An 18,017-nucleotide genomic window follows, 5' to 3' on the forward strand; every position below is an offset into this window, starting at 1 on the left:
AGAGGACTGGCCACCCCACATAGCCTGGTTCCTCTCTAGGTTTCTTCCTAGGTTTTGGCCTTTCTAGGGAGTTTTTCCTAGCCACCGTGCTTCTACACCTGCATTGCTTGCTGTTTGGGTTTTAGGCTGGGTTTCTGTACAGCACTTTGAGATATCAGCTGATGTATGAAGGGCTATATAAATAAATTTGATTTGATTTGGTTAGGCTATTGATTAAAGGTGCAACACAAGATAATATTGATTATTAAATTATCAATGATCTAGTTCAGTCTTATCAATCACTTAAACATATTTAATAATGATCTCTTACCTAGCTTGATGACTGGCCATTTTTGCTGACTTTATGTTGCTCTAAATAGAGAAGGCTAGAAGGGCCATGGATGCCCCCAAAAATGGGAGGAACCCCAGACCCCCATCAAGTTACCCCCGACTTCTAAAACTAAAGTTGCGCCCCTGGAATAGACTGAACGTGTGTAGTTTATGTTTAAGCTGCAGGGACCGCGTGGTACAATGAATATGACTGTGGGTTTTGGAGGCGGGGTGTGCTGCGATAATTTGTCTTTGGAGTTGAACATTGTTCAATAAACGCCCTCCTGAGTGCACGCTGTCCAACAGCGACACGGCGAAGACGTAAAGGGAACGTTCACTTTATTTGACTTTCCCTTCTCATTCGAAGACAGCTTTCTAAGACTGCTATGACGTCTCGCAGGTAAGACGGGTTTTATCGAAAACCATGGAACGAACCGGGAATAGTCCTTTCACCCATTGTAAACAGCGTTTCATGACTTATCACAGGACATGTTTGGGACCTTCCGCTTACGAGCAAAAGTACTATGCATTTTCTCCGACTCTTTAAAACGCACGAAGCCCACAATGGTTGCTTCAATTAGGGGTATTTTTCGCTTTGTCGGCATCTTGTAGCCTATTTGTGTGACAAAAGTTATTTAATGTGAGTTCAGAGTTGCAATAAAACTGTCATTGGCAATTAGGTGGAATACGCTATTACTTTCGTCTGATCATTTTACGCTTGTAAGCTATGGGACATCGCTAAACTAATGTGACGTTGAATAATAGATTGATATAAAAGCGACTGTTCATTGGGTGGATGGGTCTTCTTTAAACGAGGGTTTTATTTGCTCTAGCCCCAGTGCGCTCTCTCTCTCTGCTGTGTAGGAAATGGGCAGAAGTTGGCCTTTGATATCAAGGTGCATGGTTTGGCTTTTGCAGAGTGCTCTGTATTTGTCGTTGGAATGCAACAAAGTTGTTCAATTATTAACTGAAATGTGTCCCCTCATATCTTATTAATGTCAGTAAATAAGACATTTTTAAATGTACCCAGTGGGCACGCACTGGTTGATCAACGTTGGAATAGATGTTTAGTTGATTTCTGTGTCCAGTGGGTAGTGTCAGTCGCCTCATAAGAAAATGCAAAAATAATCTGAATGTAGCCACCACATATCTGATTCTCAGACTTGCTTTCAATGAGAATGATAGATCTATAACTCACATTTCTATGTTAATTTGTTCAGGTCGCCAGAGATCTGTATAATGATGAGATGCTCATGTCTCATGCCTTAACAATGGGAGTTGTTATCCCAAAGACAGGAAGGCAGGCGACAAGCTTAGGTCCAAAATGAACTCATAGAAACGCATTGGGCAATTTCTTTTTTACAGATTCTGGCAAGAGTGAAACCTCTCTCTTCTCTTCCTCTTAGGGGTCACCCCAAAAAGCTCCCCACTGGGCCTTTAACTGTAGTACAACCACTTAAGTACCACAACTGTAGGATGTATTTGAGTTCAGCAAAGGCTGTTCGTTGCAATATCAATCAAGACATTTCTGTTACATTTTCTGTACAAGGTCAAACCATTTAACCATATGTATATTATGCTTTTTGAGGGAAGTGTGTAACTTTACTCATAAATCTACTTCTGTGTGGTTATGTTATGCTAGAGAGAGCCAAACCGAGAGCCCTATCTCTACCCAAAATCTGTCCACCCTAAGCAGATCCTTAATTATTAAGCAGGTGAGAATTTGTTTGTATGTGGAGCAATGAGTGTCAAATTTAGTCAAGATAAACATGAATTGCTATTTTGATATGAGGCTTATTCTAATAGAAGTGAAATTCGAGACTGTATATGCATATTCATGAGGCTAGAAAATAATCTCTGCATTGAATACCCCTCATCAAATATTCCCCAAATTATTCAATTAACGAGGTGTATCCACCAATCCAAAGAGAGGAATAGGCAGAAGCTTGAAAGCCCTCCGTTCTGCTCTGTGGACAACAAATCCCATTGTTAGGGCGGAGACATTATATCGTCATTATATGCATATCTCTGGTAATGCCTTTGTTGACATCTAGTCTACAGGTGGGCAGTTGCATATACCTGCAAGTCGAATTGGCCCACAGTACACAAAATAACATTCATAAACATCAAACATTTGACAAAATACGAAACAAACCATGAGGTTTGTGTTTGTAACCAGTTGTACCGTAATATAATAACTGTAAAAAAAGTAGAGGGGGGTATAGGGCTATTTTGGATTGATACAGATGAAGGCATCGGGAAGTTGATTTGAGCTTTACCCACAAATGTTGTCTTGGGCAGTATTTTCCAATGTTCTGCTGAGTCTGTGGATGAAGAGATGTTTATTATGAAGAGTATGGACTCAAAATGCACCATGTCAGCAATCCTACGGGTTGACGGTGTACATAGACACCCCTATAAGAGTATGCTCTGAGTGAGAGAGATGCATCACATCAAAGTTTCCAAAAGCGGGATTGCCACGGTATGGTAGAAGTAAAGCTGTGCAAACAAATTCATGGATGTTAGATAACAACAATGTCATTTAGCAATGCAGTCATTGTGAGAAAATGCAAAGGCTTATGTTTCTGTTCTTTGAGAACAAAGTGCATCATTAATACTGCCTGGATGTGGCGTTCGATTCGGTGCATTTATTCTGGCAGTTGATATAGGCAGAGGGGCTTCCATCATCTAAGTAATGGTAGGGGAAACACTAGTAGTATTGAATTGGAGTTAGTTGGTTATAGGTTGTCACGATACAGTATCATATTATTTTGATACTGGTATTTCCCATGGCAAAAAAAAGGAAAACATTAGGCAGACCAACCTTCATAGTCCTTTATAGCTTGGAAAATAAGCAATGGGACTGAGTAACATTCGGACAGTTTTTCTCAAGAAATGGAAGTCTGCTTCATGTTTCGTTTTCCTTTCATATTTCTGGAAAACATAATGCTGTTATCTTGATAACCTAGTTGGTTAGTGGGTGTTTTTCCATCCTTTGTCATCAGTTCTGTTTAGTGTGAGGCTCAGTACTTCCTGCTCCTGTGAGCCACAGGATAACAGTTTCTGACACAGTCATCTGAACAATAGCCTGGGCGCCATCTTGGAAAGACCGAACTTACCATTTAGCAGTCAACTTTTGAGTCTCAGTTTTCACTTCAGATCAACCAATAGTTATTGTGTTCCTTCTCTATTACGTTTTGTTATGAAATGCAAAGTAGTTTGTGACATTGAGTTCAATGAACGGTATCATTTTCAGTAAGGCACATCCCAAACGTTCTAAAACCGGTGCTGTATATTTTATTTAACCTTTATTTCATCAGGGAGTCATACTGAGACCAATGTCTCTTTTTTTTAAATCTTTTTTTTTTTTTTGTACAGATGAGACCTGATCTATAGGAAATACACATCTGAAAATATACACAGAGTGTACAGAACATTAGGAACACATTCCTAATATTGCGTTGCACCCACTTTTGCCCTAAAAACAGCTTCAATTTGTCGGGGCATGGACTCTATAAAGGTGTCAAAAGCATTCCACAGGGATGCTGGCCCATATTGACTCCAATGCTTCCCACAATTGTGTCAAGTTTGCTGGGTGTCCTTTGGGTGGTGGACCATTCTTGATACACACAGGAAACTGTTGAGCGTGAAAAACCCAGCAGCGTTTCAGTTCCTGGTACCTACCATACCCTGTTCAAATGCACTTAAATATTTAGTCTTGCTCATTCACCCTCTAAATGGCACACATGCAAAATCCTTGTCTTGATTGTCTCAAGGCTTAAACATCCTTCTTTAACATGTCTCTCGCCTTCATCTACACTGATTGGGGTGGATTTAACAGGTGACATCAATAAGGAATCATAGTATTCACCTGGTCAGGCTGTGTCATGGAAAGAGCAGGTGTTCATAATGTTTTGTCACACAGTATAAATACTCAATGCAAGCAGAAAGACAAACAAACACATTCATCAGTAAGCTCAATCAGCTTTCTGAATTGCTCTAGAAGCACCAGAACATCAAATGTAAGTACATTTTTAAGATCGTTTCACAAATAAGGTGCAAGAAAAGTAAATCAGCTTTTAGTTAACACAGTAGAGACAGAAGGAATTTCCAGAGTTAGCCACCCCTGAGACTGATTGTGGTAACTCATAAATCTAAAGTTTAGTAATGATAGGTACTGTGGTGCTACGTTTTTTGTTATAAATGAAACAATACCCATGTATTAACCTACGTGACTTCAAAGAGGGCCAACCAACTTTCTAGTAGATGATGCAGTGATGAGTACTAAAACTGTCGCCTGTCTGTAATAAAGCACAGTGCGCTATGATGAACCGCATCTAATGGCTTTATTGAAGTGGTAGCTGTTTTGAACTGCATGGATCACCATTGCGGTTGACTACAGACTCGCTTTATGGTGCACTCCAATTGTATTGTCCTTGAGAAGTCAGCCTAGGCTACTGCTCAAATGTTGCTGTAATAGACCTACATATTTGTCCTCTGCATGGTGTTTTGTTGCAGGTTTAGTTTTTTGGCTCCTCATTGTCAATCTTTAAAAACTGAAGCCAGACTGCAACATTTTAGTGGTCTAGCTTGGACTGTGGCATGTGTGTGTACACTTTCCCTCTGCTGCGCGCTGTAAACGGGAGACACGAAAGCGGCGCAATATAAGTTGAATTCACCGATACGAGCGCATCAGGCTGTCATTTCAGAAAGTAGATTACTCAACTATTGACTCATTTATTCTTGTTTGTGTGTCCTATTAAGCCCGCGGGTCTGGTGTTTGAGATGTGTGCTGGCCTATTAGCCACGTTATGACTGGATTTTGATTTGGTTTATTAGGATCCCCATTAGCTGACACCAGTGGCGACCGCTAGTATTACTGGGATCTGACAAATAACGAGAAATGAATTACAGACAAAATACTTTACCATTTACATACATTTAAAAACATTAACATGTAGCGTGTGTGTGCGCATCTATCAGTTATACATACATGTCAGTACACACACGTAAGTTCGAATCCCCGAGCTGACAAGGTACAAATCTGTCGTTCTGCCCCTGAACAGGCAGTTAACCCACTGTTCCTAGGCCGTCATTGAAAATAAGAATTTGTTCTTAACTGACTTGCCTAGTAAAATAAAGGTAAAATTAAAAATGTACATGTACTAATAGTTGATTGTATTGACATTTCCAGCCTTAGTTAAAATGGTCTTTTTTTTGTTCAAAATGATTGAAACTCAAAACAGTGCATCCTGAATGGGTGGAGGCAGCAAACAATGTACCAGGTCAGCTGTGATTTACAACCTGGTAGCAATGTGTTTTGGACTACCAAGAAATGTATTGGTGAATTATATTAATCATGCATTGAACTGTATCCGTCTATTATACCAACAAATGCCTTACTGTACGTCATGTAATTCTGAGTCAAATAGAACCTATTTTTAAAACCTATAAAGTTGGTTTTGAAGCATTAACTGGGAATTTGCTATATATTTTTTTTTACTGATATTACGATTGTCCGTTTGTTTCATATCTGCAGAGTAGTTAAAACGCTGTCAGTCCCACTTTTTTAAGGAAGGCATCTAGCTCATCACAGGAAGTAAATTGTTGAAATAAAAACAAAGATTCACTAGAACGTGACGGGTTAACCGTCGAGTCGCCTAGAGGCTGGCAGAGGGAAGAGCAGCCTATTGACTGACCAGGGTCAATTAAACCACTGTTTCTCTCAAATAAAAAGCCTGCCGAGATAAAATGCAGATTGGCACAAGTGATGCGTTTATTATTCTCAGTTATGATGCCAGAGTCAGTCAGAACTTTCTTAGCCAGGGTAGAAGAGGAGTTTGCACGCTTCAGTGCATTTACAGTTTTTTTTTAAGGATCACCAGCAGAGTCAGAGATGGAGTTTAAAAAGAGCTTGATTTTGCTTTCTTAATCGAGATCGTATGGCTGCACGATTTGGACAAAATATCTAATTTGGACTGTTTTGCCAGATATTGCAATTGCGATTATGAATTGAGATTTTCAGGCACTTGGGGAAAAACCTGGTTATTCCATCAGACAAGTGTCAGGTTAGATAACGTCGCTGCTGAAATGAGATCATATGAATGAAGACATACTGTGCTAACTGAATACAAAACCAATTGAAACAACATTGTTATACATATGCTAACAGATAGGATCATTACAACTGCAAATTAACAAAACAAACATACATTTTAAAATGAACATGATCATCAAAATATCGTGTGCTATAAGAGCAGCACTTAATTAATTAATAACATTAATAACCTAAGTTAATTATTTAGTCGGGCACCATAGGCTGCAGATGGAATAGGAAGTGTATGGTTGTGTAATTATGTATAAGTACTCTCAATCATTATTATAATTCAAATTGAAGTCAAAGTGCCTTAACATGTAACACGTAGCCTACCAATTGCAAAGGTGCAGCCTGTGTCCAAAACATTGGAGTCTGGTCCAGTCTGGCCCACGTTTGCGGCGTTATCGTTAATCACACTTGCTGTTCCGCATTCAGGCCCCAGGCAGCTAAAGCGTCTCTCAACCCCAGACTGTTGTTTGTTTTCTCCCATGTGATCTCAAGTGAAGTAGCCTATGGTGTTTGCAAGCACCAACAATTCGGTTGAAACTTCTCATCAATAAAGTGTACTTTCAAACTAATGTAGGGCTTGGTTGTTCTACTAGACCAAAGGTAATAATCAACGTGTGAGTTTCAACTTCTCCCTTAATTTTGTTATACAGTGTTGGGTTTACAATTTGGGAGAAATACAGTGCCTTTAGAAAGTATTCTCACCCCTTGACTTTTTCCACATTTTGTTGTGTTACAGCCTGCATTTTTAGATTGATTAAAATTGAGGTTGTGTGTCACTGACCTACACACAATACTCAATGTCAAAGTGGAATAATCTTTACTTTTTTTATTTTATTTTTTAAAACTAATTAATAAAAAATGAAAAGCTGAAATGTCTTGAGTCAATAAGTATTCAACCCCTCTGTTATGGCACGCCTAAATATGTTCAGGAGTAGAAATGTGCTTAACAAGTCACATAACAAATTGCATAGACTCACTCTGTGTGCAATAATCGTGGTTAACATGATTTTGTAACCCACAAATAAAATGATCTGTAAGCCCCTCAGTTGAGCAGTGAATTTCAAACACAGAGTTAACCTCAAAGACCAGGGAGGTTTTCCAATGCCTCGCAAAGAAGGGCACTTACTGGTAGATGGGTAAATAAAAGCAGACATTGAATATCCCTTTGAGCATGGTGAAGTTATTAATTACACTTTGGATGTTTACACCCAGTCACAACAAAGATACAGGCGTCCTTCCTAACTCAGTTGCCGGAGAGGAAGGAAACCACTCAGGGATTTCAACATGAGGCCAATGGTGACTTTAAAACAGTTACATAGTTTAATGGCTATGATAGGAGAAAACGGAGGATGGATCAACAACATTGTATTTATCCCACAATGCTAACCTTAGAGACTTACCCAGAAAGACTTAAAGCTGTAATTGTTGCCAAATGTGCTTTTAACATTGACTCAGGAGGTTGAATGCTCTTTCCATGACATAGTAGTGTTTCCCAAACTCAGTCCTGGAGACCCACAGGGGTTCACATTTTGGTTTTTGCACTAGTGCTACACAGCTGATTATCAGCTATGTAGTGCTAGGGCAAGAAACTAAACGTGCACCCATTGGGGTCCCCAGGACCGAGTTTGGGAAACACTGAATAGACTGTCCAGGTGAATCCAGTTGAACGCTACGATCCCTTATTGATGTCACCTGTTAAATCCTCTTCAATCAGTGTAGATGAAGGGGAGAGACAGGTTAAAGAAGGATTTTTAAGCCTTGAGACAATTGAGACATGGATTTTGTGTGTGTGCCATTCAGAGGGTGAATGGGCAAGACAGGGTATGGTAGTAGGTGCCAGGCGCACCAGTTTGTGTCAAGAATCAAATCAAGTTTTATTAGTCACATGCGCCGAATACCACACCTTACCGTGAAATACTTACTTACGAGCCCCTAACCGACAGTGCAGTTTAAAAAAATACTGCAACGCTGCTGCGTTTCAAATCAAATTTGACAGTTTCCCGTGTGTATCAAGAATGGTCCACCACCTAAAGGACATCCAGCCAACTTGACACAACTGTGGGAAGCATTGGAGTCAACACGGGCTGGCATCCTTCTGGAACGCTTTCGACACCGTGTAGAGTCCATGCCCCGATGAATTGAGGCTGTTCTGAGGGCATTCCAAACCCGCCTTGTAACGCAACCAGATGTGGGAAAAAGTCAAGGGGTGTGAATACTTTCTGAAAGCACTGTATGTGTGAGATGGTATCTTTAATCTCCTGTCCAGCGTGTTTGTGATCTTCTTGAAGCCTTCTTGGCTGACAGCCAAAGACATGATTCTTGTTGACACTATGTGATAGATCGGTGATGGCCTCTGGGATTTCAATGTTTTTTCGTAGAGTGTTCCACTTGAAATCGCATTGGCAATCAATGTCTGTTTAACGCAGGTGGCTGGCTATGGCTGAGGGTGTTTGCTGCTGTCTTTTTTTTCACCATGCAATTGTTGTAAAGTAAGGGCTGGTTCTTCTTCAAATGGTTCAATAAATGTGTCAGGTTGCCTCTTGTTGTTGCCACAACTCTGAAGCTCTTTTTGCATAACTCTTGCATTTGGTTGACATCAGTTCGCCTGTAGCCGAAATACTGCCATACCGCCTAATATGCACCCTTCTTTTGCACCAAATTGACGTTCTCGTTAGCACTAGCAGTACTCATGTTTCTGACACTCTGTGAAGCCCTTTTCCTCGTCACCAGGAATTCACGATAAGAGCTGCTATAATTACCAATGGAATCAAATCCTCTAATCTTCCCTCCTGCTGTGTTTGAGTTAGGTTAGGTTATCACATTTTGATATAATTTCCAGCACCTGTTTGATGCATATACACAGCACTCTCAAATCTATGTGCCAGTTTGTAATTTCCTTGGTTGGTTTGGTTGGAAATGTGTTTCTTCTGTTATTTGTAGCTGTATGAGTCAAAGTCTATGCAGTTTTTGTGTGTGGTGAAAAAAAGGCAACAGGTTTAGGTCAGAGAAAAAAGGAAGTCACTGTTACTGGCTAATGACTACCTAATACCATTTAAAGGGGCAGCTCACAACTGCCAGACAAAGTTTTTGAAATATGAAAAACTATCCCTTTAAACGTGTACATTTCTGACTTCATAATATTGCTCCAATTGGAATTACAATAACATACATTTTAACAACCAGGGGCTAAAGTTGCATTTTTAAGAGAGCAGTCTAGGCGTTCTATGGTTATTTTTAACTGTCAGTTTTTCTTTCTGCTTTCTTCTAAATTATGACTGATCAACCTGTTTGCTTCAACAAATGTGCAATGGTGGTTATCAAGGCATGGGCCATGACAATGTACACTCTCAGACAATGTATAACGGTCAGGTTATATTAAAACAGCAATGCCACACTCCTTGTCTGGCCATAGTTGAACCTATAGCTCCATGTAACCAGAGTAGCATGATTGCGCTCTCTTAAAACTGTGTGTGCATAGCCTGTGCTAGCTTGCTCATGCAAGTTAAATGGATTGTCCTTTAATTAAGTGTAAAAGCCCCCCCCCCCCCCTGATTTTCAAAATCAGTGCACACAATCAGGAAGATTAGTTAGCCATCCCCTGAAAACAGATGGGGTTAGTCCATAATATCCCTCAAATACTTATATGGCTATCATGCGCAACATCAAAGCGCTACGTTAACTGCTAGCTTCTAGACGCTAGCTGGCTACATAGTGATGTGAGGCATCTATCCGCTGAGGGTGGGTTTGCACTGCATGTACTGTAAATAACCCAAGATCATCAGCTGTTCTAAAAATACCAGCAGCATGACCAAAATCCACACCCCAGGGCTTGTCTGTGACCGATATAGCCCTAACGGGGCTTTCATGCAGCATTCGGGGCACTAAGTATATCACCTTTTTGTCACCAGGCCTAGCCAGGACTTTAAATAGCCACGGCTGTATTGAACTTGAGACATTATGTAAGAGGATAGAGAGCCTGGCGTGCTGGATGCACGTGGGGCCTCTGTTTCCCCTGTCTGTCTGAGCAAGCTAGCGCTCTGCTATGTTTGTCCGCTGAGCCATGGCTCTGACTGTGTTGCTCTCCCTTCCTCTCTTTCCCTTCTTCTACCCTTCTCCCTCGCTCTACCTCATGCTCTCTCGCTCTGTATGTGGAATTTTATGCAAGTCTCTCAATGACAGTTTTATTTCTCTCTCCTCTCTCGCTCTCTTTCTCTCTCCCTCCCAGTGCTCAATGCATAATACAAGGAAGTGAAGCGCCTGGTAGTTGTCAAGGAAAACCTATTCTTGGAAAGCCCTGAGTCACTCCTGCAGTCATGTTCTGTGAAGATAACTATGATACTTGTAGCATGAGGACACCACAGAAAGGGCATACTTCATGTATTTTTATATTTCCAATTGTATTTTTAACTTGTGTAATTTATAGTACAGTAAGTCAAGTTGTCTAAATGGGTAAACAAAACGAAAAACAAGATTTTTTCACTTTTTTCCCGAAAGCGATTTCTCAGTGAGAGATGGGACAAGCATGGATACTACCAGTTAATCATTCAACTCTGCATACAGAAAAAGTGAAAGGGCAAACACATTTGCCCCAGACTTACACAACAACCAACCAAATCATAGTTTGACAAAAAAATCCCATTCTGGTTTTTCAGCGAATAGGTATACGGAAGGGCTGTCCACTCATACCACAACACATTGGTTTATTGTATGAATACCATTGTAACATTTTACCTAAAGCATTCAGGTATAATGCTTTAACTTGTTATAACCATGTGTTAGCCTTTATAATTTCTAAGAACAATGCTTATGTCTATTTACGCGCCAATGAAAGGCAATAGAGGAGCCTGCAGGCTCTTGAGGGTGAACTTGTTAACCATTAGCATCTTCAGAGCAGACTGAATAGGACCCCTGGGACCGGATCAAGCTTAAGCACAGGGTTTAAAATGGGGAACTCTTAATAAACTGGCCTGGCCTCAAGGTGTCATGTCTGGGCACAGGCTGCTAGTGACGTGAGCTTTCTGGGAAAAGTCAACTGGTTTCTTGACTTCAGTGTGACTTATAATGTATATTCTTTATTTATTGGTGAAGTAGATGGCATGGCTGAGCATTGAATGCTACTCAAAATTAAAATGTTTGCTTTTGTCCTTGTCAGCGTCATGGCTATCTTTATTCATCCACAATGTCTTGCTTGACATGCAGGAGCAATTCTCCATTGTGATTATTCCTCTCAAATGTAAGTAATCATATACAGTGCTTTCGGAAAGTATTCAGACCCTTAGACTTTTCCCATATTTTGTTACGTTACAGCCTTAATAACCTTAATAAAATAAAAAAATCTGCAGTCTACGCACAATGCCCCAAAATGACATAGCAAAAGCAGGTTTTTAGAATTTTTGCAAATATATTAAAATAAAAAAAACAGAACTAACTTATTTACATAAGTATTCAGGCCCTTTGCAACGAGACTCGAAATTGAGCTCCGGTGCATCCTGTTTACATTGATCATCCTTGATGTTTCTACAACTTGATTGGAGTCCACCTGTGGTAAATTCAATTGATTGGACATGATTTGGAAAGGCACACACCTGTCTATATAAGTTCCCACAGTTGACAGTTCATGTCAGAGCAAAAACCAAGCCATGAGGTCAAAGGAATTGTCCCTAGAGCCCCTGAGACACGATTGTGTCGAGGCACAGATCTGGGGAAGGGTACCAAAAAATGTCTGCAGAATTTAAGGTCCCCAAGAACACAGGGGCCTCCATCATTCTTAAATGGAAGAAGTTTGGAACCACCAAGACTCTTCCTAGAGCTGGCCACCCGGGCCAAATTGAGCAATCGGGAGAAGGGCCTTCGTCAGGGAGGTGACCAAGAACCCAATGGTCACTCTGACAGAGCTCCAGAGTTCCTCTGTGGAGATGGGAGAACCTTCCAGAAGGACAACCATCTCTGCAGCTCTCCGCCAATCAGGCCATTATGGTAGAGTGGCCAGACGGAAGCCACTCCCCAGTAAAAGGCACATGACAGCCCGCTTGGAGTTTGCCAAAATGCACCTAAAGGACTCTCAGGCCATGAGAAACTAGATTCTCTGGTCAGATGAAACCAAGATCAAACTCCTTGGGCTGAATGCCAAGTGTCACGTCTGGAGGAAACCTGGCACCATCAATACTGTGAAGCATGGTGGTGGCAGCATCATGCTGTGGGGATGTTTTTCAGCAGCAGGGACTGGGAGACTCATCAGGATTGAGGCAAAGATTAACAGAGCACAGTACAGAGAGGCCCTTGAGGAAAACCTGTTCCAGAGTGCTCAGGACATTAGAATGGGGCAAAGGTTCACCTTCCAACAGGACAACGACCCTAAGCACACAGCCAAGACAACGCAGGAGGGGCTTCGGGACAAGTCTCAATGTCCTTGGGTAGCCCAGCCAGAGCCCGGACTTGAAGCCGATCGAATATCTCTGAAGAGACCTGAAAATAGCTGTGCAGCAACGCTCCCATCCAACATGGTAGAGCTTGAGAGGATCTGCAGAAAATAATGGGATAAACTCCCCAGATACAGCTGTGCCAAGCTTGTAGCGCCATACCCAAGAAGACTCAAGGCTGTAATCCCTACCAAAGGTGCTTCAACAAAGTGCTGAGTAAAGGGTCTGAATACTGAATATTTTACATTTTTATAAATTAGCCAACCTGTTTTTGCTTTCACATTATGGGGTATTGTGTGTAGATTTATGAGGAGAAAAAAACAATTTAATTTCTAGAATAAGGCTGTAACCTAACAGAATGTGGAAAAAGTCAAGGGGTCTGAATACTTTCCGAAAGCACTGCATCTTGCCATTCTTAAAAGAGTGCAATCATTGGCATGTCTAATTTCAGTGCTTTCATCTTCTATCCGATTTGATCAATTTCTAGATAATTTCAAGATATTCTCCATTTGTTACACTTCCATTTTTTCCTGAATGTTTAATTTGTGTTAAATGCATTTAATATTGTGTTGCAATGTAATTTAAGCATTTCATCAGGCATCAGCATCATTTGAAAATGCCAGAACTAACTCATGTAGGCCAGCTACTGTATCCACCAGTACAACTGTATCCACCAGTACAACTGTATGTCCACCATTTATCTCCCACATAACAGCAACATAGACTCCAATATGCCAGTAGAGAGCATAGAGACTTTACATAGTTTTCTATGTTATACATCCTTACTAGGCAAGGAGGTCAGTAATGTCCTACTGTGCATGTAGACTAGACCTTTCAATGTGCCTTGCTTGGGAACTGGCAACCACAAGGAAGGAAGTCTGAATTAGGAGTAGGGGTCTTCAGTTGGAGTGGAGACGGTGTCGTGTCATGTAGGTCCCCAGAGGGACAGCCTGATAGCCGCTCCGATGAACCGATCAAGGCCCTTTGCACTCATCCAAATCCCAGCTTAAATGCCCCCGCCTCTCTTGCTTAAACCCGCAGAGGCAGCACTCCTACAAGTCCCTGCCCTCCCCCCTCGTTCCTCCCTCCCTTCCCCTCCTTGTGTAACCGTGCCGGGCTGGATTACTAAGCTCTGAGGCAACTGAACCGGGGGGCTCTGACAAGCTCCGACCAGAATGGTTAGGTAGGGGGAGAAAACTCTCATTCACTTCCTGACATTCATTAACAGCCTCTTTCTTTTCCACCCACATGCATTGGGTCTTACCAGTAGATTGCTGCTGTTATGTTGCTAGTGCAACGCACTTGGTCAAGTTGGTCTCAGGCTTCAATGGTTGACAGTTCATAACCTTGTGTGCATTTTGGAGGGTCTGGCTGGAGTGGACTGAGTGGGTGTGCTTATTTGTGGACATGTGGTCCGTGTTAGAGCTTTCTGAGGGAAGTGAGCATGTTAAGTGTTTGGGGATAGACCTGGGCAGTGTGGTCCCTCTCAGAGTAGCTCAGGCCAGGGAGAGAGAGAGAGAGAGGGGAGGATTAGTGCAGTAATTGGTGAGAAGTGCTCTTTGTTCTATTGTGGGGTCAGGGGTCAAACAAGGGGTGACCTCCTGCCTGATCCCCATTAGCAGGCAGGCGAGGGTGCGCGTGTGTGTTTAAGTGCATTGGGGTGGGGGTTGCAGACTAGATGGACTAAAGCCCAAAACAGAAAAGGATACTGACCACTCTCTCTTGCACGTTGACCTGCAATGGACACAAAGCGTCGGCCACTTTGTCGGGCATTTGTTTCAATATCAAAACAAAGCTCTCTGAACATTGTTGCATGTGTTTTGGAATGGGTGGCCAGTGATAAACTGGTCCTGAACAACTCTAAGCATTGTATTTGGTACAAATCATTCCCTATGTTCTATGGAAATTAATGGTGTAGTTGAGGCGACTAAATTACTTGATGTTGCCTTAGATTGTAAACTGTCATGGTCAAAACATATAGATTCAATGGTTGTAAATATGGGGAGAGGTCTGTCTGTAAAGAGATGCTCTGCTTTAAAAAAAAAAAATTCTCCCCAATTTCGTGGTATCCAATTGTTAGTAGTTACTATCTTGTCTCATCGCTACAACTCCCGTACGGGCTCGGGAGAGAAGAAGGTTGATACACAACCCAACCAAGCCGCACTGCTTCTTAACACAGCGCGCATCCAACCCGGAAGCCAGCCGCACCAATGTGTCGGAAGAAACACCATGCACCTGGCAACCTGGCTAGCATGCACTGCGCCCGGCCCGCCACGGGTCGCTGGTGCACGATGAGACAAGGATATCCCTACCGGCCAAACCCTCCCTAACCCGGACAACGCTAGGCCAATTGTGCGTCGCCCCACGGATCTCCCGGTCGCGGCCGGCTGCGACAGAGCCTGGGCGCAGAGTCTCTGGTGGCACAGCTAGCACTGCGTTGCAGTTCCCTAGACCACTGCGCCACCTGGGAGGCCATGCTCTGCTTCTCTGACAGCACACTCCAAAAAGCAAGTTCTGCATTCTCTAGTTTTGTCTTAACTTGATTATTGTCCAGTCGTGTGGTCCAGTGCTGCAAGGAAAGACCTAGTTGAGCTGCAGGCTTCCCAGAACAGAGCAGCACATCTTGCTCTTCATTGTATTCAAAGGGCTGATATACATTCTATGCAGTCTCTCTTGGCTAAGAGTTGAGGAGAGACTGACTGCATCACTTCTTTTTGTAAGAAACAATGTGTTAAATCCCAAATAGTTTGCATAGTCAATTTACACACAACTCTGACACACACACTTATCTCCCTGACATGCCACCAGGGGTCTTTTCACAGTCTCCAAATTCAAGAAGGCATACGGTATTATATAGAGCCATTTTTGCATGCAATTCCGTTCCATCTCATATTGCTCAAATAAACAGCAAACCTGGTTTAAAAAACATTATATATAGCAACACCTCATGGCACAATGCCTCTCCCCTATTTAACCTAGACAGTTTGTATGTATTTATATGTAGGCTACGTGTGTCTTTAAAACATTTTTTATGTAGTTCTGTACTCAGCTGTTCTTGTCTATTAATGTTCTGTATTATGTCATGTTTTGTGTGGACCCGAGGAAGAGTAGCTGCTGCTTTTGCAACAGCTAAGGGGGATCCTAATAAAATACATGTGATTCACTCCAAAAACTGTTGTATAAATTGTGCAGAAAAGATACCAGTAATGTTGGTTGTTAGTTGTTATTACAGAGCAATGGTGATTTTCGCAGGGTCAACAAGTGTGTATCTTTTATGCTTTAACGGGTTCAGAGACTACATGGTCTGAGTGGGCTGCCATTGTTTCATCAGTTGAAACGAGTGACCACAATGCTGGGCTGACTTAAAAAGCTGCTTGTCTGGGATTACTATAGTAACACATGGCATTTTTTCTGATTGGTAGACTTTTTTTTTTTTTCTTCCCATGACCCAGTAAAAAATGTCAGATTAATAACAAAATCAAGTCTAGTCTGGACCCCAGTCAACACAATACAATCCAAGTGGTGTACTCTACTCTACGGGACTGTGTATTCAAGATGGCAGCACCCCAGAATACCATATACTGTATGTCCCAGTAGTGGTCGGTGCCATTTTTTTTTAATGAGCATTCTTCTCGCATCAACTTATTTATAAAACCCTTTTAGGCCTCACTCCTCCCTCCTCCCTATCTGAGATATCTACTGCAGCCCTCATCCTCCACATAAAACACCCGTTCTGCCAGCCACATTCTGTTAAAGTTCCAGAAAGCACACACATCCCTGGGTTGCTCGTCTTTTCAGTTCGCTGCAGCTAACGACTGGAACAAGCTGCAACAAACACAAACTCTTTTCATTCAAAGACTCAATAACGGACACTCTTACTGAGAGTTGTGGCTGCTTTGCGTGATGTATTGTTGTCTCTACCTTCTTGCCCTTTGTGCTGTTATCTGTGCCCAATAGTGTTTGTTTCATGTTTTGTGCTGCTACCATGTTGTTACTACCATATTGTTGTCATGTTGTGTTGCTACCTTGCTATGTTTTAGGTCTCTCTTTTATGTAGTGTTGTCTCTCTTTTCGTGATGTGTGTTTTTGTCCTATATTTATTTTTAATCTCAGGTCCCATCCCCGCAGGAGGCCTTTTGGTAGGTCGTCATTGTAAATAAGAATTTGTTCTTAACTGACTTGCCTAGTTAACCTTTACTTGTGGACTTCAATGCACAACAGATCAGCTGTATGTGACCAGGCAAAACAAAACAAAAAACTTTTCAAGCCAAACCATATTATAACCGCTATACACGGCCTACATCGTTGTCGCAATATTAGCTAAAGTAACGTCATAATCAGCATAGCTAATAAAACGAATGCGTTAGTAAACTCGCTACAATCATGCAGTAATGTTACAGTGTACCGTCAGTAAGCAGTTTAGCAGTTACACCGGTGTGCCCCGGTGGCAATACATTTGTAAAACCAAAAGCTTACCTTGACTTTGAAGAGTTCCAGTGTTGTGTTGGATAGCCAGCTAGCTAACATAGTATCTCTCTGCTTGAGCAAGGTGTTTGAGTAGGTTAAAGTAGCTAGCTCCATTTGCTAGCTAAGAAAGTGATAAATAAATAATGAAACCTCTCTTTGTCTTTCTCTTGCTTCTCCTTCATTTTGGAAGAAATTAATTTGCTCAAAACTATTCAACTATTGTCTTTCCCTCTCTGAGTCAACTACTCACCACATGTCATGCACTGCAGTGCTACCTAGCTGCAGCTTATGCTTTCAGTACTAGATTCATTATCTGATCCTTTGATTGGGTGGACAACATATCAGTTCATGCTTCAAGAGCTCTGATAGATTGGAGGATGTCCTCCGGAAGATGTCATAATTACTGTCTAAGTCTATGGAAGGGGGTGAGAACTATGACCCGCCTAGGTTTTGTATTGAAGTCAATGTACCCAGAAGGGTACAGAAGCTAGCTGTCCTCCGGCTACACCATGGTGCTGTTGAGGCTACTGTAGACCTTCATTGCAAAACCGTGTGTTTTTAATCCATTATTTGGTGAACATTTGATGAATTTAGTTTTATTTAAAAAGGATAACTTTTTCAATATTTTGCCAAGAGTGTGCAATGTTGTCATCAAGGCAAAGGGTGTCTACTTTAAAAAATCTCAAATATAAAATATGTTTAACACTTTTTTTGGT

The 18,017-nt window shown here is 41.6% G+C and overlaps 1 protein-coding gene across 4 annotated transcripts in view; it reads left to right on the plus strand.

Moving 5' to 3' along the window:
* The first annotated feature begins 568 nt into the window (after nucleotides 1–568).
* Nucleotides 569–18,017, plus strand: part of LOC109907910 (tyrosine-protein phosphatase non-receptor type 11-like) — a 58,409-nt gene continuing 40,960 nt past the window's right edge. For 2 of the 4 annotated variants that reach the window (XM_031794093.1, XM_031794094.1), the window contains exon 1: nucleotides 4,214–4,331. In XM_031794093.1, the coding sequence (XP_031649953.1) occupies nucleotides 4,330–4,331 (2 nt within the window). In that variant the 5' untranslated portion in view covers nucleotides 4,214–4,329. Of the gene's footprint in view, nucleotides 710–4,213; nucleotides 4,332–18,017 lie in introns of those variants that run through there. The other 2 variants (XM_020506206.2, XM_020506205.2) reach the window with 2 other exon arrangements.

Source organism: Oncorhynchus kisutch, linkage group LG17, assembly GCF_002021735.2.
Source record: "Oncorhynchus kisutch isolate 150728-3 linkage group LG17, Okis_V2, whole genome shotgun sequence".
Classification (NCBI taxonomy): Eukaryota; Metazoa; Chordata; class Actinopteri; order Salmoniformes; family Salmonidae; genus Oncorhynchus; species Oncorhynchus kisutch.